This window comes from Spermophilus citellus (genome assembly GCF_964194105.1).
Source record: "Spermophilus citellus genome assembly, chromosome: 13".
NCBI lineage: Eukaryota > Metazoa > Chordata > Mammalia > Rodentia > Sciuridae > Spermophilus > Spermophilus citellus.
The window spans coordinates 97,362,935-97,388,196 of NC_138193.1; the positions used below are offsets into that span (position 1 = coordinate 97,362,935).

The 25,262-nt window shown below is 42.9% G+C and overlaps 1 protein-coding gene across 4 annotated transcripts in view; it reads left to right on the top strand.

Moving 5' to 3' along the window:
• Positions 1-24,995, top strand: part of DNAJC27 (DnaJ heat shock protein family (Hsp40) member C27) — a 50,247-nt gene extending 25,252 nt beyond the window's left edge. The window contains exons 6-7 of one of the 4 annotated variants that reach the window (XM_081264111.1): positions 3,218-3,359; positions 6,707-10,397. In XM_081264111.1, the coding sequence (XP_081120237.1) occupies positions 3,218-3,359; positions 6,707-6,768 (204 nt within the window). In that variant the 3' untranslated portion in view covers positions 6,769-10,397. Of the gene's footprint in view, positions 1-3,198; positions 3,360-6,706; positions 10,398-24,515 lie in introns of those variants that run through there. The other 3 variants (XM_081264110.1, XM_081264112.1, XM_081264113.1) reach the window with 3 other exon arrangements.
• Positions 24,996-25,262: the final 267 nt, after the last annotated feature.

Here is a 25,262-nt window from a genome sequence, read left to right on the forward strand (position 1 = left end):
ATTAACTACTTTTTTCCTGACTATTGATCACATTTTCTTGGTTCTTTATATGAATAGTAATTTTTTTGACAAATACCAAACCTATACATTGTAGAGACCCTATTCATATATAGATATTTTTTAAAATCTTCCTCAAGGATGTCAATTCTGTTTTCAGGAAATAGTTCAATTACTGGAAAATCACAATGAACTTATGTAGGTTTTTTTGTTTCCGTTTTTTGCTTTAATAGCAAGGATCTAAAGGAAGCCCAAAGCATTTCCCAAGTCCTTCTTATTTGACAAGACTTCTCTTCAAATTCTGTCTCCGTTGTAGATCTTCTTGTTTCTGGTTATTCTGAGTCTAACTCCTAAAGCACAGCCCTTCTGTGGCTCCTCAGCTAGATGCCAGGGGTGTTAATGAGGTATCACAGCAATCTCTTCACCCTGGTAAGGCCAAACTCAAGTGCTGGCTGGACATATCTTCCCCTAGCACCACTGGACCTCTGGCATATTGGTTCTGTTCTCAACTCCAAATTACCTGTTCTCTGGTAACTCAAATGATCTTATCCTGTGTGCGTATAGCCTAACCCTCTGCTGTAAACACATGGGGATCCCCCATGGACCTGGGGCCCAGTTCTGCACATCTTCCTCCTCTCAAATATCCTGCTCTGCAGATTCTAGACACTTCAGCGCCCTTAAACTCTGATGTCTCCTTTCTTCTCTCAATGGCACTCTGTCTGCTCAGACAGGCTCTTGGCACCATGGTCAGAAAATGGCCTGCAGGTGGAGAAGCAAGTGATCATGGGGCTTACCTCCCAGGACGTAGTCTTAAACTTGATGTTGTCTGCGGCCTACAAATAGTTGCCCCATATATTTGTCCAGTTTGATGGTAGTTGGACAGGAGGACTAGTCCAAGACCTATTACTCTATCATGGTTGGAATTTACACATGAAATTAAACAGGCTTTGACTTCACTTCTAGTATTCCATTTATCACACCACAGCTTGTCTTCTGTAAGTGTTATGAATGAGTACTTGTGCCCTCAGAAGTCTGTATTTATATTTCAGGTCAACTCATAGACTAGAAGAAAATGTTACTGATGCATACCACTAGAAAACATCTGTGAACTCTTTTAGATGGCTTTTATCCATGTAGATAAATCTTGGGTAGAACTAATGGACAAATTAGTCTGCTTCAAAAAATAAAAAGGGCTAATAAGAATATAAGAACACTGTTTTGTAAGTATGCACATAGAGTGCTTTCCTGCTGGTTCAGTTTAATATTTTATTTCTTTTTTTTTAAATACTTTTTAATTGTAGTTGGAAACAATACCTTTATTTTATTTATTTTTATGTGGTGCTGAGGATCAAACCCAGAGCTTCCCACGTGCTAGGTGAGCACTTTACTGCTGAGCCAGCCCTGGTTTAACATTTTCTTTTATTTCCTATCTTCTTAGTAGATGCTTTGTGTCAGGAAGGAATTTAGTTTGTCTGATTGACATTGTTAACAAAGAATAATATAAAAGTTGACTAAAAGCCAGGACAGCGGCGAACGCCTGTAATCTCAGTGGCTCAGGAGACTGAGGCAGGAGGATCACGAGTTCAAAGCCAGATTCAGCAAAAGCAAGGTACTAAACAACTCAGTGAGACCCTGTCTCTAAATAAAATACAAACTAGGGCTGGGGTTGTGGCTCAGTGGTAGAGCAGTTGCCCAGCATGTGTGAGGCCCTGGATTTGAGTTTCAGCACCACATATGAATAAAATAAAGGTCCATTTACAGCTAAAATAGATACATATTTTTTAAAAAGAGAAAGAAATTTTATTTTATTAAAATTTATTTTTTAGTTATAGGTGGACACATATCTTTATTTTTATGTGGTGCTGAGGATCGAATTCACTGCCTCATGCATGCTAGGCAAGCGCTCTACCTCTGAGCCACAACTCCAGCCCTAAGAGAAAGAAATTTTATAAGAAACTGAGGGGAAAGGAGATAAGGCAATTAAAAGCAGCTATATTGTATTAAATTAATGTATTTTAGTAAAGTTATTAATAATAATAATAACAGTGCACAGAGCGTGAAACATGAGCAGGCCCAAATAATAGTTTTCACATAAAAATCATAAAAGTGGGTAAGAAATATTAAGTTTGCAGAAGAAAAGGCCATAGCATATGAAAAGATTCTCACTTTTACTTATAATGAAAGAGATATAAACCAAAACTCTCTCATCATCTCAGATTGTCAAAAATTACAATAATGCCCACTGTAAATGAAGGTGTGGGGAAATGGGCACTCATACACGGTGATGGGAATGTGAATGGCTACAGCCTCTGTGGCCAACAGTTGTCAAAACAAAAAATTAAGATGCACACGTGCTCTTATTCAACAGTTCTGCTTTTAAGAATTTATCCTAAAGCAGCATCTCTATAAGTGTTCAAAGATGTAGACACTCAAAAATATTCACCGAAATATTTTTTTATTGTAGTCAAAGGATGTGCCCATGAGAAGAAGGTTGGTTAAATAAATTATGGTGTAACCACACAGTAAAATACTGAACAGTCATGTAAAAAGATCAAAAGTCTCTAAATGTAGCTATAGAAAGATTCCAAGATGTGTTATTATGTGAAAAAATGCCAGCTGCTAAGCAATGTGTTTGTTCTCTTTGATGCAATGATTTATAGAGAATGGATGTGAGTGTGTGACAGTATACTTGTGAGTATGTGGCAGTTTTCTTCCAGAAAAATTTGCTAACAATGGTTATCTCACTGTACAATTTGAATATTTCTAACAGTGTTCATCTATTACTTTTTTTATTTTATTTTATTTTTGGTACTGGTAATTGAATAGAGGTGCTCTACCACTGAGCTACATCCCCAGCCCTTTATTATTTTTTATTCTGAGAAGGCTGCCCTCAAACTTGTCATCCTACTGCCTCAGCCTCCCAAGTTACTGGGATTTCAGGCTTTCTATTACTTTTTAACCTTAAAGTGTGGTTATCTGAGAGTAGGATTATGAGACATTTTAATTTTATTCCTTATACTTTTTCTATATTAAGATATAGGAGTACATATATTTAAATAGTAGAAGAGGAAAAGTTCCAAAGTACATATTTGCTTTATTCGTGACTTATTGGAATATGTTAAAAGTCGTTAAGTTGATGCTTGAAAGGAATTCCTATTTTCACAAATCACTTCTACTCTGGCACATGTTTTCTTCTTACAGACCTTTTATGTGTCCATAGTTGATTTATGTGAAAATGGCGGAAAACGTCCTACCACAAATAGCAGTACTAGTTTCACCAAAGAACAAGCAGACACCATTCGCAGAATTCGAAATAGTAAAGATAGTTGGGACATGCTGGGAGTCAAACCTGGGGCCTCAAGGTAAGTGGTATCTAGGATATCTAGTGCTGAGTGCTATCAGAGAGAGAGACTCAGTTGCCCAAATTATGGGTACAGTCTGTCTTCTTTTAATTGGCTGGAAACATGAAAATATGTGCAAATAGATCATACAGTGACTCTGCTTCATTAATTGAATATCAAAGAGACAAATCAGAATATCAAATCAGAAGACACAATTGCCTGCTAAGGGAGCTATATCATGTGTCTGTGTAAACCCTTCATGAAAGAGGCTGTGCTTTGGTCTGAGAGATAATGTATCCTAAAAAATTTTTACAAAAGATATTTCTTAAATCATAGAATTTTAGGGGGAGGAAAGCATATTAGCAATCAACTTGTCCAAAATTTTCATCTGGGGAAACTGGGGTTCAGTGAGATTAACCATGGTCCAGACCCCCAACAGATAGTGGCATTACTGATTCTTGACCCTAGAACACTGTGTGTCTGCATGCTCTTCTCAAAAACCTTGCTAGTTCCTCATCTGTGAGTGTATGTATGTTAAGCCATTCTATTTTAGCCAAAAGAATTATTTGGGGAGAAAATAAATATAATTGCTATTCTTCATTACTTATGCAAAAATAAATTATTACTCAATATGGTAATATAATTCTTAATGACATAATACTATTGTTACTACACATAACTTATGAGGGTCTTATTTGCATCATAGCTCTCTTTCCCATAATTCTCCCTTCTTACATTTTTACCTTGAGTGCCACAAAAGAAACACTGTATCTTGAAATTGCCTTGTCAGCACCAAAAGCAGTCAAGCATCTCTTTGTAAAGTTCAAAAGGAAAGAGGAGAAGGGAAAGAGAAGCTGTTATTGGTCACTCTTAACTCACCAGGAGTACTGAAGACACTTTGAATTTGTGAAGGAATCCAAATGACCTTATGAATGAATAGAGCACAAAGCTTATGGTATCTTTTTTTTTTCCTTTTTTGGTTCAGTGCTGGTGTGGAACCCAGGGTCTTGTATATGATGGGCAAGTGCTCTACCCCTGAGCCAAATCACCAGTCTTTTAAAATTTTTTATTTTGAGATAAGGTCTTTCTAACTTGCCCAGGCAGACATGAACCATTGTGCCTGGCTTATTGGTGTCTCTTTAAAATGTCCTTTTGGGGGCTAGGGCCATAGCTCATTTGGTAGAGTGCTTGCCTTGCATTCACAAGGCCCTGGATTCAATCCCCAGCACCACACACACACACACACACACACACATACACGTCCTTTTAGACCTCCATAGTCTTATTCTAAACTCCTATGTCGTCTCCAAGAGATGTTAGCTCTAATATTGAGAAACGATTTCTTTATCTACTTATTATGAACTTAGAAAAGTATTCTAAAATAGAAACTTTGGCTCCTTATTTATTCACTTTGGTTAATTGGAATCGATCAGAGCTTCCAGGACATCATGATTTCCATATCCTTAAACAATATAAACATAAACTCCTTTTTCCTCTGTTATACTGGGTCTATTATATGGTATTGAAGCACATTTGTGGAAAATCTTTAAACACTTTTTTCTTAAGTTACAGAGAATTTTGATATTTGTTCAGTACCAACAGTGTTTATTTGCTGTTCTCTTTTTAAAAAATGTTTTTTAGTTGTCAATGGATCTTTATTTTTTATTCATTTATATGCAATGCTGAGAGTCAAACCCAATGCCTCACATATGCTAGGCTAGCACTCTACCACTGAGCCACAACTATAGCCCATATTTACTGTTCTTTTTAAATATTTTTTTGAAAAATACTTCTAGTTATAGATGGACACAATACATTTATTTTATTTATTAGTTTTTATGTGGTGCTGAGGTTCGAGTCCAGTGCCTCACACGTGCCAGTTGAACACTCTACAACTGAGCTACAGCCCCAGCCTTTATTTACTTATTTCTTGAACTTTAAGAAAATCTTCACTTCAACAGAATTGATTCAGGTTACACACCTGCATCAGTCTTATTTCTTCAAAAACCTCCCTTGAGAGTCTCTCCTGTACCTAGAAATCTTAAAAGGCACTCTCAGTGCAAAGGCCTGGCCTGACACTAACCTACTGTGGACACAATCTTTCAGGAAGCAGTGGTTTGTGGGGCCCTGCCCAAGACACACTTGGGGAGAAGGGAAGGGGCGTCTGTACCTGCCTCAAGGATAGAAGGTCTTTGGAGATATAAAAATTCTGTCCATTCAAATTTCCTGAAAGAGGGAGAATGTCATTCTCGTTAATTCATGTCAAAGTTATGTATGTAGAAACACTGCATGTGAGGTTAAAACCAGCACATCCAGAATAATTCCTTTTAAAGCAGAAAAAGCCCTAGCCTGCTTGCCCTGGACATGGGAACTGTTAACACAGACCCTACATCCTCAGCCTCTCTAGGCTGACGTCCACAATGCCCATCACTGCCAAGGTGTCGGAGGCCATCTCCTGATTTGGAGAGTGAAATAAAGACGGCTGGAGCGCCTGGCCCACACCATGTCCATGCTCACAGGGTAACTGGGACCCTGAATGACAAAAGGAAAGTGGAAAATAAAACTGGTAGAGCCAGACCCGGGCAGTGGCTGATACTTAGGTCTCTAGGAGCCTGACACCTGGGAATAATGAAGGGCAGGACAGGAAGGGCCAGTCCTCTCCAGGCCTTCCCCAGACTATCCCCGCTCTTCTCAGCCCCTGCTATCTCCTCACTGGATGTTCAGCTCTGCATCCACTTCTGCCCACTCTTGCTTTCTGCGTCTCTTGTGTGTCCTCATTCACGTCCCTGTTCATCTTAACCTAAAACCCTGTTCTCAACCTGGGTTGTTGTAATGACCGTCCTGCCTGTCTCTCAACTTTGAGAAACAGCTTTACCAGCACCAGTTACTCATCAAACACCTGCTATTGTCATTGTTGATCAAATCCAGGGGTTTTGTTGTGCTTTTGAGGCCCTTCTCTGACTCCCCTCATCCCTGGCTGACTGCATTCCTTGGTCATCTGTCCCAGTGCAGCATCTGTACTCTGCTCCTGGCCTGTCCCTCCCAGGGGCTCCAGACCCCCTACCCCGGGCTAATTCCAAGCTCCCCTTCTTCCACAGCCTTCTCAGGGGACCTTCTCGGTGCCCAGTCCCACCTGTTTCCATCAACCATTCCTTTACTCTCTCCTGAATTTGTGTACTCATGTTGCACCATATTTTTTGTACTCGTATGTTACCTGTTACCTGTTACTTATTTGCTTGTGTGTTTTTTAGTTTTCTAGTCCTGCCTTTAGAAAAGGTAATAATCGCTTGGGAGATGACTGCAGAGATGTTAGTGAAGTGGGGGGGGGGGGGGTGCTGACCCTTGTGCTAACCGGCTGCTTTCCACAGGGAAGAGGTCAACAAAGCCTACCGGAAGCTCGCTGTGCTTCTGCACCCCGACAAGTGTGTAGCGCCTGGCAGTGAAGACGCCTTCAAAGCTGTGGTGAATGCCCGGACAGCCCTCCTGAAGAACATCAAGTAGAGCAGGAAAGAGAGACTGGACTGACGACACCGCTAAGGGAAGGAACCAACAGGGACTTTCCTTCCCAGAATCTCACTGCTCTGCTCTCTCCTGGCTGTCATTTGTAAATCAGTAGCTCAGTGCCTGCTGCGTCTCTAGGCCCTTCACAGCAAGATGCTGCACGTGGAGAGAACCAGGCGGCTCTGCTCACGGGCTTCATTTCTGATTGCCAGGCGGCCTGAGGGGCTTCCAAGGCGCTGGGCCGTAGCATCCCTCCTGGATTGCTTGGAAAAGTCCACTAGGTTTCTGGGGAGGGAAGAGGACAGTGGGACCCTTTGCTTTTTCCTTCCTTCCTTCCTTTTTTTTTTTTTTTTTTTAATTTATCATCAAAAAAAGGAGCAAAAAGAAGGGAAAAAAACAAGTAAACAACATCCATGCCCCTGAGAGTTGACTGTGACCTTTCAAGCAAGTTGCTCCTTCTACCACGAGTTCCTCGGGGGTGTCTGGACCATCAAGCCCTCCTTAGTGAACTCTGGGCAGCCCTTTGCCAGTGTGTGAGTGGGGCAGATGGTTCTGAGCTGCCCCTCTAGGACATTCCCTGTTCCCTTGTCCAGCCACCAGGGGGAGAGACGAGCCAGTCCTAAAAGAGACAAGCAATGGCAGCCGATTCCTGCCCTTCCTGGATCTCAGGCCTTCCCTGACAAAGAAGTGTTACCGACAGCAGTAGGGAGCACCATGCACCTGGCAGAGAGGAGTCGGGCTCCAGGACAGAAGTACTTGCAGGTCACACCTGGAGATTGTGCTCACGCATGCCCACAGGGAAAGGCCAGCCCAGCTGGGGCATGTTTGTGTTCTAGGGGAGTCCTGGTATGACACTTGTCTCTTTCATATTCCTCACAGTTACCCACGGGCAGGTGGGAAAGGCAGGTGCCCTTTGAGGAGCTTGGCCTCTAGGCCTCTTCTTCAATTCCTCCCCAGAATTATTCTGCTTCTCCTCTTCTCTGCCTTTTCTAAAAATACTCCACATCTGCCATGAGGTATCTCTCCTCAAACCCTGGCCTCCTCCATCCCCCCTTCCAAGCCTTGATCTGGACCTAAAGAAACTGATGCTGTGAGAGCAACTGGGAGATATCTGTGTAGGGCAAAATCTATGATTTCTGCTTGGGCTGCAAATTTCTGGATAGTAATATTTTTAAACTATGGATTATGAAAATTAATTTCACATAGAGAATTGCATTCTCCTGCCATAGTGTCCTGGGTGTTCCGGGGAGGAATGAAGAGCAAGTATCAGGCCTGGTGTTTGCTATCGCACTTTGAGAGCCAGTCTCTCCACTTGACTCATCCCACCATCACTCATTATCTGACTCACATTTTTAGCTGTAACCACTGCACTAATTGGAGCTTTGAGGTATATAGAATATTACTATAATGTGAGTTTTGAACAGCTCTCCCATATTGATTGCCAGATAGCATCTACCTTCTCCCCAGCGACTGCAGTCTCCTGGATCTTTTACCTCTGCCAAAGTAGCTTTACCTTGTACAACTGTACTCAGGCTACATTGAGCTTGTCACTGAAAACCATTGTTTTATAAAGTGAGTGTTTATCTGGGTGATAATCAAAAATGCTTTCTTTTAATGATCCCTTATGGGATTTTCCTCTGGCCATTAAAACAGCTTCTGAGACTGCAGAACTCCAACCCAAAGCTCTTCTTGGGCCTAAGTTTTGCTTAAGGCCTTCTTCATGCCTCAAGTATTCCAACATGGATCTGTTCTCTCAACAAAATATGGGAGTCATATGAATGGGGGACCAGCCCAAGTCAATAGGACAGCTCACTGAGTATGTGGCCCTGCAAAACAGCTGGTGCCAGTTTTTATCCTGGTGACTCCTCATCCAACTACATTGTGTAGATGAGTAATTATAGCAGAGAAAATTCTTTAGTATTTCCAGTCGTATCCTTAAGAGTGAGTAACTCATTGAAACGTAGCCTGTGCTTGGTTCTTAGGTCCTGGGACTCAGTTTCCAACATCTTCATTAGTAACATTCAGGATGGCCACATACTATTTATATAGTAGGAATAAAATGAGAAAGTTAAGCCTTAGGGTCTGAGAACTTTTCTGATTTCCATAATCCTTCAGCAGGACATGAAGAAATAACAAAGTATGATTTGCAATGAAAAGTTGTTTGCTAACTAACTTCATGCAAAACTCCACAGACCTCTATACATTCATTAAAATTCTTGGTGCAGATGTGTGCTGTCTAGCTCAACCTATTAAAAATTCTTCAGCCAGTTAGGATTTCAAAATACACCAGTGACAGTCCCAGCTACCAGATAATTTCAGTGGCCAAAAAGTTTTTATAAAGGATCTTGTTTTTCAAAAAAGAATAAAGAGTTTGAGCAGCTATTATTAAAGAAAAGCCATGTCTTCCACATCTGAGTCACCAAGAAGTAAAACTTTTAAAACTTATTAGAAATCCCTGGAGGCATTTCAGATTAATCTTCCGCCCTTCCTAAGCACTTTAAAATACACTCCCTTGTGTTTCTCAGTTCGCCTTTTGTGCCTCCTTTTGAATTGATATTCTCAGCTGTCAATATTTTTTGACTTCAGCACTGTAACTTTATTTCTCATATAAATGTATCCTTGGTTTTATTAGCTTGTTAATTTAAAAGCCCAGACTTTGGGGGCTTTATGTTGCTACCCAAGGTAAATCACTATACTTCTGTAGATTGCACACTACTCTTTAAGGCTTACATTTGCCTCAGGAAACATACTCTAGTGTGTTCTCATGTATCAAATTCTCAAGAGGTAAACATTTCTTTATACCGATAAACTGGTACATATTTCACTATTAGTTAAATGAGCCATAGGTAATGCAGTCTGAACAATCACCAGAGTCAGCAAGCAACCCCTGCAGGCCGGATCAGTCAGTTCAGAAGTGGCCAGGGGCAGGGAGGGATGTCCAGCTGAGTTAGAAAGGGGGTGGTGAGCACTTGCCTTGGATAGTGACAGTGCCCCTTACAAGTAAGCTTGGCACTTCCCTCGCCGCTGTACCCCATCAAGCTCACGTTAAGTCTGCCAACATTTTTGTAAAACTTTTGGGAATGAATTTAGCTGCAAAATAGCTAACAAACTTCCACTGCAAGTTGTGCAGAGTGAGGAGCAGTTCATGATTTCCCCTGTTGAGCACAATTCCAAGTCATGCTTAATGCTGTCTAGACATGATCTCTCCATTAGACGTTTCTAGAGAAGACAAAAGCTCTCAATTGTGACACAGAGAGGTTCGACTGTGTCTAATGAGCAGTGCAATATGAAGCTGTGCAGTGAAGGCCTCGCTGAACGGCTTGTTGGACCGTTGGACAGGGTGGGTTTGCTTCGTGTGTGGATGGCTCCGGGCGCTCCTCCCCTTGACTGTGAATGCAGAGTTTATCAATAAACAATAAACCCTTTACTCTTATAAGGTAATTTACATATTTTTGTTCTGTTGCAATAGCTGAAAATGTTAAATCTACTGGTTGTTTATGTCTTGTATACAGAGTGTCATATGTATTTAAGTTGTGTATTTTTATAAAGTAAAGTCAAATATCAAACACTAGTCTGTGGGCTGCGTTTTTTGTTGGGACGCTGGACTTTGGTGTAAAACATACTAGGCTGGAAGCTAATCCAGCTCCTCATCAATTGTGACCTTCACAAGACATCTTGCTTTACTTTCCAATAGGCAAAATGGAGAAAATTTTATTTGTTGGTCCATTAGGTTATGCAGATCTTAAGAATTTGTGGTAAAAATGTTTTGATCCTTTAAAGAAAGACACTGATACTATCTTTGTCTTTGTAATTCAGATGAAACTGTTTTTAACTTTTTTTTTTTTTTAAAGAGAGAGTGAGAGAAGGGAGGGAGGGAGAGAGAGAGAATTTTATTTTTAATATTTATTTTTTAGTTTTCGGCGGACACAACATCTTTGTTTGTATGTGGTGCCGAGGATCGAACCCGGGCCGCACACATGCCAGGTGAGCGCGCTACCACTTGAGCCACATCCCCAGCCCTGTTTTTAACTTATTTGAAATAGGGCTGACTAGAGGCTGGGGATGTGGCTGGGTGCTTAGCATGCTGGAGGCCCTGGGTTCAGTCCCCAGCAACAACAACAACAGGGTGCAGACTGTTGGCTGGCTAACTATTTGTTTAACTGGTCCTTGGACCTGCAGGACCCTCAAGCTGAGGGACTTTGGTCACCCTAGAATTTGAAACTCTTGCAGGGCCAAACTGTAAGAAGCCACCTATCTGAAGGCTGCAAACAAGAGCTTTGCTTTTCACGGTTGGTCACAGGTCACAGGCGTTGGTCTGCCCAGGGCCTCTCTCTCCTGGGAATGGCCCGCCCCTGTCTTGAGGAGCCCCTCCACCCTCCCCATCCTGGCAACAATTCTCACATAACCCATCCTTCCTCCCGGGCCACAGAGATCAGTCCAAGGGACAGGAAGGTGACCCAAGCTCAGCTCATCAGTGTCCCTCTCTGGGAACTTTCTCACTGGAGCTGGGAAGACAGTTTCCTCTCGGGGGGAGAGGAGAGGAGCCGCTGGTGCTGGCAACACTGTTTCCAACCTCATGGGGACATTTTGGAAAAATGAAGTGACTCTCAGAGCCTGCTGCCACAAAGCCTTTTCCTTCTAGTCCTCGGGGCCCAGAACTGGTTTGTTCATCAAGCCCACCAGTCACCCAGGATAAAAGAGTAAATAATAACCACCAAGGATCCTGAGCAGAGACAAGGAAGCTGTGTTCTAGAGACTAGCATAACATAACTACATTGTAACACTTTATATATTAAAACATATCCATTACTGGTGTTTTTCAACTGGACTCATTGGTTATGCTTTAAACCAATAGTTGTAAATGGAAAAGAAAAATTCGTCTTATTGGGCTTCTTTCCACATCAGTTTAAGATGCAAAATTGCATCTGGCTTTTTAGTTTCCACTTGATTTATGGCCTACCAGATCACCTCTAGTTTCTTAAATTTCTAATCAAATGGTATTTCTAAAATATTCATTAAAACCTGGCACAATGGCACATACCAGTAATTCCAGTGAGTTGGGAGGCTGAGGCAGGAGGATCACAGGTTTGAGGCCAGCCTCAGCAACTAAGCACAGCCATAAGCACCTCAATGAGATGCTGTCTCAAAATAAATAAATAGAAAGAATTGAGGATGTGGCTCAGTGGTAAAGCACCCCAGGGGTGAATCCCAGTATCATTAGAAATATGTCTATTAATTCAACATGTATTTATTGAGCACCTACCATATGCCAAGCCTTGTTCTAGGTACTTGGGATATAGAACCAACAGAAATCTCTACCTTATGGAGATTACATTGTGTCATTTTTTAAAATTGTAAGGCCTTTAAAAGAGTTCCTTTTTTCTATAGATTCGTTTCCTATAGATTTATTTCTGAAAAAGCAAGTTTGCATGTTTGAAAATATCGATATGCAAATTTTGCAATTAATACTCTTATTGCTACTATCTAAATCATGTAGGTTGTGAAAATGCTATATAATTTAGTTGAGAACTCAGCCATTATCATGCAAACTCAGTTTCCATGTTGATCTGAAGAAAATGAGTGCAGAGTTTCTTTGTGTGGAGGTCAGGGGGAGTATTGGGGATTAAACCCAGGGCCTTGCACATGCTAGGCTACCCAAGCCCTATTTTTATTTTGAGACAGGTTTTGCTAAATTTCCCAGCTGGCCTTAAACTTTCAATCCTTTTGCCTCAGCCTCTTAAGTAGCTGAAATTACATGTTTGTGCTAATGTACCCAGCTGAAGTTTCTTCATATAAAATTTTTATATTTGGCTGAGCGTGGTGGTGCACACCTGTAATCCCAGCAGCTCAGGAAGCTGAGGCAGGAGGATCGCAAGTTTAAAGCCACCCTCAGCAACAGTGAGGCGCTAAGCAAGTCAGTGAGAACCTATCTCTAAATAAAATACGAAATAGAGCTGGGGACGTGGCTCGGTGGCTGAGTGCCCCTGAGTTCAATCCCTGGTACACCCCCAAAAAGTATGTTTATAATGAAAATATCAATATATTCTTCCAAAGCAGTCAATAAAATTGCATTATTTTTATACCCAAAATTCTGATTGGTTGATTGTTCTAAAGGATGCTATTTCCCTAAGAAAATGCTTCCCTGCACCCCAAATCACTAGTTGTTAGTGATAATTATAAAATCAGCAGCTGCAGTCCAAGAAAGCCTTTGTATTAGGGAAGAGAAAATAAAAATCTGCTATGATTGAGAGAAATGAAAGCGAGAGATTCCTGTGTCCTCAGATGTCAGGATGTCTGTTGGTTTCAGAGCCTGAGAGAGTGAAAAGTTAATTGAATAAATACAGAAGAAAGAAGTCATCTCAGTGGCTCAAGAGGAAAACCATTCTAACCAGCAGGGAGCCAGGAGAAAAGCCAAGCTGGTGGCTATCAAATGTTCTGGTGGCAGACTCTGTGTTTCCAGTGAACTCCAACATGGGGACCTAAATAGAAAACAGTTCCGAGCAACATCATGTTAGCATAAATTCACAAGTTCCCATTTGTAACCTCACCTCTTCTACCTGTAACTTCGTAGGTAGGTCTGCTTCCTGTGGGAGATAGTAGGGTTTGCATCAGAAGACCCCACACTAGACCCTCCTGCTCACAGATGCTGGTGGAGCAGAGGGCTCACCCCGGAAAGCAGAAACTGTTGGTTAGGTGCTTCTGCTGGAGGGAGGAGGACACATCCCGAAGAGTGTGATGATGTCCTGTTTTCAGGTAAAGTTGCTGAGCTGCTCTTTCTAAGAGATGAATAAGCTCTCTAGGAGCAGGAGGCTGCCTAAAGGAAGAGGAAGAGATGTGATTGGATGGGGTGGAAGGCTGGGGTCCATGAAAGGATAGGAGGATAGGTAGATATTAGTAGAAATTATTGGTGTGCACAGTGGCACATACCTATAATCCTAGGAACCCCGGGGAGGCTGAGGCAGGAGGATCTCTAGTTCAAAGCCAGCCTCAGCAACTCAGGGAGGCCCTAAGAAACTTAGTGAGATCTTGTCTCAAAATAAAAAATAAAAAGTGCTGCTATATGACTTAGTGGTTAAGCATACCCAGGTTCAATCCTCCGTCAAAAAAAAAAGTTAGTAGAAATTTAGATATTAGGTGACCTCAGAAAGACAGCCAAGAGAAATTTCCAGTGACAAAATGACCAAATGACTTTCAAGAACATGTCTCTTGGCTGGGGATGTGGCTCAAGTGGCAGTACGCTCGCCTAGCATGCGTGAGGCACTGGGTTCGATTCTCAGCACCACATAAAAATAAAATAAAGATATTGTGTCCACCTAAACCTAAAAAATAAATATATAAAAAGACCATGTCTATTATATGTTATTTCCAATTTACAGATGAAACAACAGAGGTTCAGAATGGTTAAGTGATTTGCCAAAGGTCATCTAGGAAGCAATTCAAACCCAAGAACCCGGCTCCCAGTCTAAATAATCAGCTTAAGGATCCAAATTTCTAAATTCAGATGCCCCTCAATTTATGAGATTATGTCCCCAGAAACACATCAGAAGTGGAAAGTCTCTTCAATGCAGTGGCCCACCTGGCCCGTGGAGCACCAGACTTGCAGCACAGCCACTGTGGGGCTCTGGGGACCCCTTGTGGTGCGGGCACCTCCGCCCAGCATCAGCAGAGAAGAGTATGTGCGTGCTGAGAGGCTGGGCAAAGTCCAAACTCCAACACTTGAAGCATGGCTCCCACTGAATGCATGTCACTTTTGCACCATCATAAGTTTGAAAATTCATAACACAAAACACTGGTAATCTGGGAATTGCCTTGTATTCTGTTTCATACACATAAATAATATTATACCTCATACCAGGTGACTTAAATGGGCATAAAGAGACCTGTGTTTTTTAAAAGACTACCACAGAGTGCAATTCTCCTCATTGATGGCCAAGGACGAAACTGTTACCAAAGCAGGTTCACTTGGGCCACCACGCAGTGTGCCAATCACTACAATGATGAATTGTGCAAGAGAGAATTTATTCATGAGGCAACTGTGTTAGTCAGCTTTTCATTGCTGTGACCAAAATACCAGACAAAAACAATCTCGAGGACAGAATGTTTATTTGAGGCTCACAGATTCAGAGGTTTGGTCCGTGGCTGGCCAGCTCCACTGCTCTGGGCCCAAGATGAGGCAGAACATCATGGCGGAAGCCCAGCCCAGGAGAGCTGCTTAGCCCATGGCAGCCAGGAAGCAGAGAGCAAGTGCAAGAAGCCAGGAAAAAATGCATGTGATTCCCAAGGCTCACCCCAGGGATGCAGCCCCCCTGCCCACAATTCGAACACAGGTAATCCATTCAAATCACTAACACGAATGGCTTAATGCACTGATGAGGCCATAGCTCGATTGTTTCAGCTCTAAGCATTCCGGCAGGAACACTTGAGGTTTCTGGGGGGACACTTCATATCCAAACCATAACGGTGGTGAAGCACGTGGAGACAGGGTACAAGCCTCAAACCCACCCACTCAGGATAGGGTTTGGGAAAATTTATAATCCAAGGTGTGGGGAAGGTGATTGCATCAAAATTCATCAACTGCCACCATCACGCCCCCCACCTTGTCAGTCAACTAAAAGCAAATAGCTAAGAGCAGATGAGGTCGAGAGCATTTGTCCAGCGTTCCCTTGGTTTCAAAACTTGTGAGGTGCCCAAGCAAGAAGGCAGTAAGGCCATGGCTTACGTTAATTAATCCTGTTACAGGATGGGATGTAATGCATTTGGATGGCTTTTATTTATTAATTTTTTTAAATAAAAAAAATGGGTGTGGCGGTGCAGGCCTATAATCCCAGTGACTCAGGAGTCAGAGGCAGGAGGATTGCAAATTTGAAGACAGCCTGGAAATTTAGCAAGACCCTGCCGCAAAATTGGGAAAAAAAAAAGAAAAGACAGGTGGGAATGGGCATGTGGCTCAGTGGTAGATCACCCCTGGGCTCAATCTCCAGGATGGGAAAAATGTGTTTTTAAATATTTTTATTAGTTATTAATGGACACAATACCTTTATTTATTTATTTATTTTTATGTGGTGCTGAGGATTGAACCCAGAGCCTGGCACATGCTTGGCAAGGCTCTACCACTGAGTCACAACCCCACCCCTCTCTTTTTAAAAAAGAAAAGCAGAACTTCTGATGCTTCCTGAAAGGCCAGAAGATTATGTCTTAAGGGACATTTCATCTAAGCCAGAAACTGAGGGTTAAATAATCTAAGAACTAATGTGGGAGATCAACCCTAAGGATTTTGTTTCTGGGTGATTCTCATGTCCCTAATGTATTTTTTTTATTTGGTCACAGAACCCAAGAAGGTATAAGAGGGCTGTTCCTCTCCCCGACCCCCACCCCAAAACCCAGCCTGATGTTCTGTGTTAGAAATGCTTTCACTACACAAGGAAGAGGTGACTGACCAGCTGCGAGGAGGGAATGGTGGGCGGAGCTGGCGTCACTTTTTGTCCTACTCTGATCTATTCTGCTGGAGTTTTCCCAGTGAATGTCAACTACTTTGATCATCTACGAAGCTTTATGAAACCAAAAACTAAATATAGCACCAATTAAAAAGAAGAATAAAAAACTTCACTCTGAGACTGTTTGCAGGGACAACTGCAGCCTGTGTCTCTAGGCTGTGATTCAAAATTGCTTCTCTATATCAGTAGAAACTTCAGGCTGAAGAGGGAAAAGGTCTTTGGCACTCACAGGTTTGGGGAAAAGCTAACATGGCAATCAGCGTTCTCTGGCTGGAAGTTCAAATTCACTTAATGCAGGTGCACGTCTGTGAGTTCTGGTGTGACACAGAAGCCACAGAAATGAAATCAGAAGGCTGGGGTAGAGATTCCCCTGATTCCTCTCCTGGTTGTCATTGAGTGTCCCTGGGCAAGCAGATTCCTGGGAGGTCAGGTTTCCTCCATTATTAAAAAGGGCCACTAGTTTGGTCCTTTCTAAAGACTGCTATTTTTTTTTTAATATTTATTTTTTTGTTGTATTTGGTTGGTCACAACACCTTTATTTTATTTATTTTTATGTGGTGCTGAGGATGGAACCCAGGACCTCGCATGTGCTAGGCCAGTGTTCTACCACTGACCCACAACCCCAGCCCTAAAGACTGCTATTTTATGAAATCTTACAAACACTAGGTCCCCCAGGCCTTATGTGTAATTCTATTGCAATACCCTTCCTTAAAAAAAGAAAAGATTTTTCTCCCATTCTGTAGGCTCTCTCTTATTGATCATTTCCTTTGCTGAGAAGAAGCTTTTTAGTTTGAATCCATACCATTTATTGATTCTTGATTTTACTCCTTGTGCTTTAAGAATCTTGTTAAGGAAGTTGGTTCCTAAGCCGACATGGTGAAGATTTGGGCCTACTTTCCCTCTATTAGGTGCGGGTCTCTGTTCTAGTGCTTAAGTCTTTGATCCACTTTGAGTTGAGTTTTGTGCAGGGTGAGAAGGGTTTAATTCCATTTTGATATATATGGATTTCCAGTTTTTCTAGTACCATTGTTAAAGAGGCTATCCTTTCACCAATGAATGATTTTGGCACCTTTATCTAGTATGAGATAACTATATTTATGTGGGTTAGTCTCTGTGTCTTCTGTTCTGTACCATTGGTCCATGTCTGTTTTGGTGTCAATACCCTTTTGTTACTATAGTGCTGTGGTATAGTTTAAGGTCTGGTATTGTGATGCCTTCTGCTTCACTCTTCTTGCTAAGGATTGCTTTGGCTATTTTGGGTCTCTTATTTTTCCAAATGAATGTCATGATTGCTTTGAAAGTTCTATGAAGAATGTCATTGGGATTTAAATAGGAATTGCATTAAATCTGTACAACAGGACTGGGGATATAGCTCAGTGGGTGGAGTGCTTGCCTTGCATGGTTCAATCCCCAGCACCACACACACACACACACACACACACACATGCACACACAAAATCTGCATAACACTTTTGGTAGTATGGCCATTTTGACAATATTAATTCTGTCTATCCAAGAGCATGGAAGATCTTTCCATCTTCTAAAGTCCTCTTTGATTTCTTCTCTTTAGTGCTCTGTAGTTTTAATTGTAGAGGTCTTTCACCTCTTTTGTTAATTTCATTCCCACATATTTTTTTCTTTTCGAGGCTATTGTGAATGGGGTAGTTTTCCTAATTTCTCTTTTCAGTGAATTCATCACTGATATATAGGAATGTGATTTATGGATGTAGATTTTATATCCTGCTACTTTGCTGAATTCATTTATCAGTTCTAGAAGTTTTCTGGTGGAGATTTTTGGATCTTCTAAATAATGAATTGTGTCATGAACAAATAATGTGAAGAAAGAGCTTACAGAATGGGAGAAAATCTTTACCACATGCACCTCAGAGCATTAATCTCCAGGATATATAAAGACCTCAAAAAATTTAACACCAAAACCCCCCCAAATAACCCAGTGAATAAATGAGCTAAGGAACTGAATAGACACTTCACAGAAGAAGAATTGATCAACAAATATATGAAAAAAAAAATGTTCAACATCTCTAGCAATTAGAGAAATGAAAATTAAAACTATTATAAGGGACTGGGCTGTAACTCAGTGGCAGAGCACTTGCCTAGCATGTGAGAGGCACTGGGTTCAATCCTCAGCACCACATAAAAATAAATAAAATAAAGGTATCCAACTACAACTAAAAAAATAAATTAAATAAAATTTAAAAAATATACTCCATAAAATAATGGAATAAAATAAATAATAAAAAAGAAAAAATTTAAAAGGAGATAATAACAAAGAAAAATAATAATTATTATTGTGATGTTAGGGATTGAAAGCAGGGATCAGACGCCTTATAGCTTGGTGGACATGAGCCACCCCTTATGTAACGCCTGCATTAACAGCACACAACACCAAACTGGGCTTTGGGGAGCTGTCAGTTGCTGTCCCCTCCCCTAGTGTCCTTGGCTGCCTTCTGGCTGGTTCCACATGGGATGCAGTCTATTGCTACTGCTATTGGTCCTTCCTGGTCCTCCAGGCTTGAGGTCCAAGCACCTGTCCTCCTGGTTGTCCAGACTGGCTGGCGGCCTCTCCTGCTCTGCTCTCTCGTCCTTCTAGCCCTTCTGCAACCTGCCCACCTGGAGGGTCGAAAACATGGGGCCACTTCCTCCCAGCTGGCCTGGAGGCCCAGGCCCTCAGCACCCTCTTTCAGTCTTTGCCTCTAAGGCTCAAGTGTCACTCCAGACCCAACCTCATTCCAGGCTTCCCTTGGAAATGGTACCCTCTAAGCCTACCTGAAAAGGAATCTTGATGTTTCCTTTTTATTATACATTTTTCAGGAAATGGGGATTGAATCCAGAGGCACTCCATCACTGAGTTATAGCCCCAGGTCCCCCTTCTTTTCTCAGACAGGGCCTCATTTAGTGCAGAGGCTGGCTTTAAACTTTGGATCCTCCTGCCTCAGCCTCTAGGTAGCTGGGTTACAGGCACACGCCACCACGCCCAGCCATCTCCATGTTTCGTTCCAGGCCCTAGGAATTACTGGTGTGCTGGAAATCTGGGTGTCCACAAAAGGGTGGTGGAGCCCCAGTTTGTTGGATTTCCATGGTATAAATACTCTCATCATGGTCAACTTCAAGTTGGGAAGACATATGCCTGCCTGCCTGCCAGTGAGTTTTCACAATTGCGAGGGCGAATTCCAGCAGGGCCCTGTGTCTCCCCAGGGAAGCGGGGGTGGGGGTTGGGTAGGCAGGGCTCTTAGACACCCTCCAGTGTCTAGGCTCCCTCCCTGCCCTCCCCTTGGGTCTCATCTTCTCCACGGTTAGCTCTTGTAGCAGGATTGCCTCAAAGTCTCTCTCTTCTAATGCTTCACAGTGTCCTAACAGGAAGCACCATTATGTTCACTGAGTAGTCTTTAAAAATATTGCCTCTAATGACTTTTTAAAAGGCATTTTTTGTGACTGTCCCTATAAGCGGATGAAATTGATCCCATGCCCAAAGCTCTTCAGCCCTGTACTCAAGAGTATAACCACCATATTGTCAGGAGATATTTGGTATAGCAAAGTTTTGGGGCTTTCTAAAATGTACTTAGTGGGATGGATTTGGATGAAATCAAACTAAGCTTATTAAGATGTAAAGTACGAGGCAGGAAGATCTGGCGACGCACTATCAGTCTCCAATTGACATTATCAGTCGATAGTATGTCTTTGGTACTGTTTACAACCCAGAGAGACAGGCCTTGTTTTAGATAGCACTGGAATCATTAAAACAAGGACTTAGTGAGCACCCGTTATTTACAGACACAGCAGGAACTGAGGAAATGTGCAGGACCCTAGGACTCAAAGTGGGATCCCAGGGCCAGCAGTCTTCTGTAACTCTGCTCTAGTTAAAAAGGTACAATGGGCCTTCTTCTAGGGAGCGTCCAAGATTCTGCACTCCTGAAATGGGGCCGTGCAAACAAAGTGTTTCTCCTCTTCTGCTGAATAATGTCACATCTGCACAGGATGCTGCAATTGTGGCAGCCACTTGCAACTGTGAGGAAGGTGAGCCTATGGGTAAAAGTGGCAAAAAAAAAAAGGAAGAAAATGCAAAGTATGTGGATCTGAAAGACATTATTGAGCCACTAGAATAATTAACTCAGACCTGTCTTATCTAAAAAGCGCTTATGTACATTTTCTCTCCTGCATTAGCCATTTGAACCTGAGATTGGGGAGATTTAAGACAAAGCTGCGTAATCCAGGTTCAACCCCAGGACAGATGCCTGAAGATACAACCCTGTATAATTTATTTATTTATTTTTAATTTTTTTTGTGGTGCTGGGGATTGAACCTAGGGTCTTGTGCATGCTAGGCAAGCACTCTACCAACTGAACTATATCCCCAGCCCTACCCTGTGTAATTTATTAAAAAATAGTTCTGTATATTAAATTACAAGTTTTATCCTTAAAAGGGATGAATCACCAAGCTCTTATACTTTATTTGTTATACCGTATACTTTATTTGTTTATTCCTGGCAACTCAGGAGGTGGAGGCTGGAGGATCACAAGTTTGAGGCCAGGCTCAGCAATTTAGTGAGGCTCTAAGCAACTGAGCAAGACCCTGTCTCAAAAATTTAAAATATAACGGGCTGGGGATATAGCTCAGTGGGAACTACTCCTGAGTTCAATCCACAGTACAAAATAAGAAAGAAAGAGAAAAGGAAAAAGAAAAAATTCACAGATTCCTTCTTCCATGAAGCATTTATTAAGTGCATTTTCTATGCCAGTCACTTCTGCTATACTCTGGGATTAAAAAAAAATGTGAAAGCGTGAGTATCAATTTATAGCTAACATTTAAATCCTCCCTTATATCATTCTCTCTAAAGTTATTTAAATGTAATTATTTTTAGTTTAAGGCATATTTGAACTTGGATGTGATTTAAAAAAAAAATTCCCACTTAGCGCTCTATTAATGTAAACCTGTGAACAAGAGGCAGAGTCTCCAGCTCCATCCATGTTTTTGGGCAGACTTATGGGGAAATGTCTATCAAAAAAAGTAATGGGGCTGGGGCTCAGTGGTAGAGCACTTTCCTTGCACATGTGAGGCATTGGGTTCAATCCTCAGTGAAAGGAAGGAAGGAAGGAAGGAAGGAAGGAAGGAAGGAAGGAAGGAAGGAAGGAAGGAAGGAAGGAATTGATTGTGTTCATCTACAACTTAAAAGAAAAGAAATGCTCTGTCTACCTCTGACACTTAAAAAAAAAAAGTAAGGAAATAGGGATCTCTGAAAACCTGTTCCCATCCTGTGCAGGTGACCCAGACAGAGGGGGATGCAGGGCAAAACTGAGCAGGCAAGGGGAGGAGAGGGGTGCCCCAGTCTCTGCTGAAAGGATGGCCGTTGTGAGAAAGAGCAAGCAGGGGGCGCAGAGAGACTGAATCAACACGAGCAGTTCCTAAAATTAGCGGAGCAGCATGGCAGGCTTTCCTGTACAAATGGATTTAAAGCTGGCAGGCAGCGTGGGCTCTGCGGGGGCTGGGAATGAATGAAAGCTGGAGCCATGCGGACCGGGAGCCCAGCGCTGCGGTTCTGCAGCCCACTGGCCGGCTTGGCTGCCTGCACAGCGGCTGCATCCTGGAGAGGAGAATGGGCGAGAGACAGAATTACCCAAACCACTCTAAAGCCACTTCTCTGAGTTTTAATGCAGTGAAAAGGGCCTTTTTTTTAAACATTAAGATATAGCTCTATTTTTTTAAAGGTCTGGTTTTGAAAAAATTTAGCACATATTCTGCTGAATAAAACACTTTCCCAAAGGTGCCTGGTGGTGCCTGGCAGCCTCGAGTGCCACAGTCAGATTGGAAGCGGGTGGAAGCAGGAGCTCACTTGTTTCCCACCACCTGTGCCCTGCACAACATGTTTTTCAAGGACGGGAGGGAAAGTAATGTCGGTGTGAATTAATAGTTATAAAAATTACTCTCCATAAAAACACCAAAAACCTGAGTGTGTCTCATTTGAGTATAAGTCACCGAGGGATCTCGAATGAGAGGCCTGAGAACTTTGTGGAATGAATCTTGGTGAGCGTTGCTTAAACTTGGACCATTCACTGTCTTCTGGTGGTCATTATTGCCGTGCCTTCTCACCAGTTTTCTCTTGACAGTCCCTTCCCTTCCCAAACCATGTTTTATCCAAAATTAATCCTCTGAAAGAACGTAGCTGGTCAGGACATGCCATCTGCTCAAAGAATATTCAACTACTCTAGTGAAACACAGCGCTCCAAGGTAGAAGTTTTAGCTCAGTATTCAAGGTCTTCTGAGGCTTGGCCCCTTTCTACCATTCCGTGGTCCCAGGTCGGAGGTCAGGTTCTGTCCCTGCAGGGAGGATGCTGGCAACCCCATATGTCCATGACTGGGTGGACTGGGCTCAAGTCTGCAGTGCAGTGTTATTGCGGACTGTGGCCATGCAGCGGTTCCCCAGTCCTCTGGGCAACTTTTCAGCCCCTCCGGTTCCTGAATCCATTTCCTAAGTGGTTCAAAGCGCAAGCAGCTGAAATAGAATTCATGTGGCAAGCCCTCACCAGTAACATTCAGGTCATTTTCATCCCCAGGAGGCCATTCTCTGAGATCTGCCCCTGACACCATGTTTTGAGGTCAGAGAGAAGGCAGAGAAGAACTGGGGCAATTTGGACTCTGGGAGAGAGGGAGGGTACTTCAAAAGCCCAAGGTGGGCAGATAAGCTTCAGCTTCCACAAACCTGGGCCTCACGCTGCTCTGACTTGATAAATATAATTGCCAGCATTGGTACACAGTGTTTCTTATTTTAAGATACAACAGTGGGTCAGCAATATGTAAATCAGTTGAGCTTATGTAACCCTGGCCAGGTAGCAAGGTCTCCTGGGCCGGGAATGGGTGTTACTTTGCTATGGACATGCTGTCCAGGTCTCCAGGGCTCTGCCTGGGCTGCTCTCCCACCTCCCGGGGTAAAGAGGAAGGCTCTGGATTTGAGCAGAAGGGCTGTTGAGGTAAAGGTCCAGTCTCCCCTCCATTCCCGTGAATCCTGCCTGCTTGGCCTTTCCCATGATCCACCTTCCTAGTCAGAGGCATCTGTCAAACAGAGGGGAAGGTATCAAGTCCCTGTTCCTCTAGCAATGACTGACGATGCTGAGCAGGTCACAGGCTTAAGTGCCAGGCTCTGGAGTCAGGTGTAACATGGGCAAGGCCCTTTGCCTCCCATGGGAACTTGAGCTAGTAATAGGCTAGTCTCAGGTATTTAATCTATAAAATAGACATGGCAGCTGGGCGTGGTGGCACACGCCTGTAATCCCAGCAGCTCGGGTAGCTGAGACAGGAGGATCGCAAGTTCAAAGCCAGCCTCAGCAACCCAACAGCGAGGTGCTAAGCAACTTGGTGAGGCCCTGTCTCTAAATAAAATACAAAATAGGGCCGGGGATGTGGCTCAGTGGTTAAGTGCCTCTGAGTTCAATTCCTGGAACAAAAAAAAAAAAATGGACTCGACAACTGTACTTAACTCATTTGACTATTATGAAGATTACAAGAGATGATAAGTACTATCTTGCACACTAAGGACTTTAGAATCTAATTTAAAGGCAGTGGGGACATTAGGAATATTTTTGAGGAAGTGCAGAACTATGTTCCTGGAAGACCCTGAAGGCCTTTGGAGAAGAGTCTGGGAAAGAATCCTGTGAACCTCAAGCATTCATCTAGCTGCTGGTTCTGTACAGCCCCCATTGCCAAATTGCCTTCATGGAATAATGGATCTCTCCAGTGAATACAAGGTGGCCAGGTGGGAGCCACAGGTGGGAGAGTTCCTTCTACAGCTTTCTCTTCCATCAAAGATCTCTAGGGTCTCTTTCTTTTCAAAAAAGCGTACTTTCGGATGATGATTTAATATTCCCAGGTTTAACATACTGGTGTCCATGTATTATAGTACAGAGATTTGAGACATATGGGGAAGATTTTAATGGGAGGAATTAAGACAAGTCCTTGCTCTAATCAATACTGTCTAGATATTATGAGTAGCCTACTGTAACAGGCAGAATAATATCCCCCAAAGAAGCATCATCCCCCTAATCCTAGACACAGTGACTATGTTGCCTTACATGGCAAAGAGACTTGGCAAGTGTGATTAGACTCAGGACCTTGTGATGGGTGATGTCCTGAATACGTGGGGGGTCTGATCTAGTTACATGGGTCCTTACAGTTGGAGACTTCCCAGCCCCGGTCAGCGGGAGATCAAACCATAGACAAATGGCAAAAGAGCGCAACACTGCCGGCTTTGAAGACAGAGGAGGAGCCATGATCAAGGAACACAGGTGGCTTCCAAAAGCAGCAAATAGCAAGAAAATGGAGGTTCCAGGAAAGACAGAAAAGAAGATGGCCCAGCAACACCCTGCCACTATGCCAGGGAGACCCACGTGGACTTCCGACCTCCAGAATGGTAAAACAGTAGATGTACTGTTTGGACTCTGCTGTTTGTCATGGCACTTATTGTGGGCCAGTTGGGTGCTAGGCCCAGGGAATCTACAGGACAAAACAGGGCTGGTGCTAGGAGGGCTCATCCGGGAATGGAGGCAAGCAAGTCAAGCAGCAGCAGGTGTGTCCAAAAGGGTGGGAACACTGGGTGTGGGGAACCTGCCTGGGGATCAGAGAGGACCTCACAGAGCAGGTGACATGGGAAGGGTCATTGAGGACGAGAAGCACTATGTCAGGTGGATAAAGTGGGGTGGGGAGGGACATCTGGGCAGAGGGAACAGCATAGCAAAGTCACAGAGTATGAGGAGTGTGGCATGTTGAGGATTATGAGGAGTGCAGTGTGGCTGAGGGAGAAGCAGGAGAATCCTAGAATGCCCGTGTAATAACTTAGAACTGAGCCACCTGCGAGGTTTCTTCAGAAAGAGCCCCTACAGGGATCCAGACTGTGATCAGCAGAAATCCCTGCGGTGTCTCT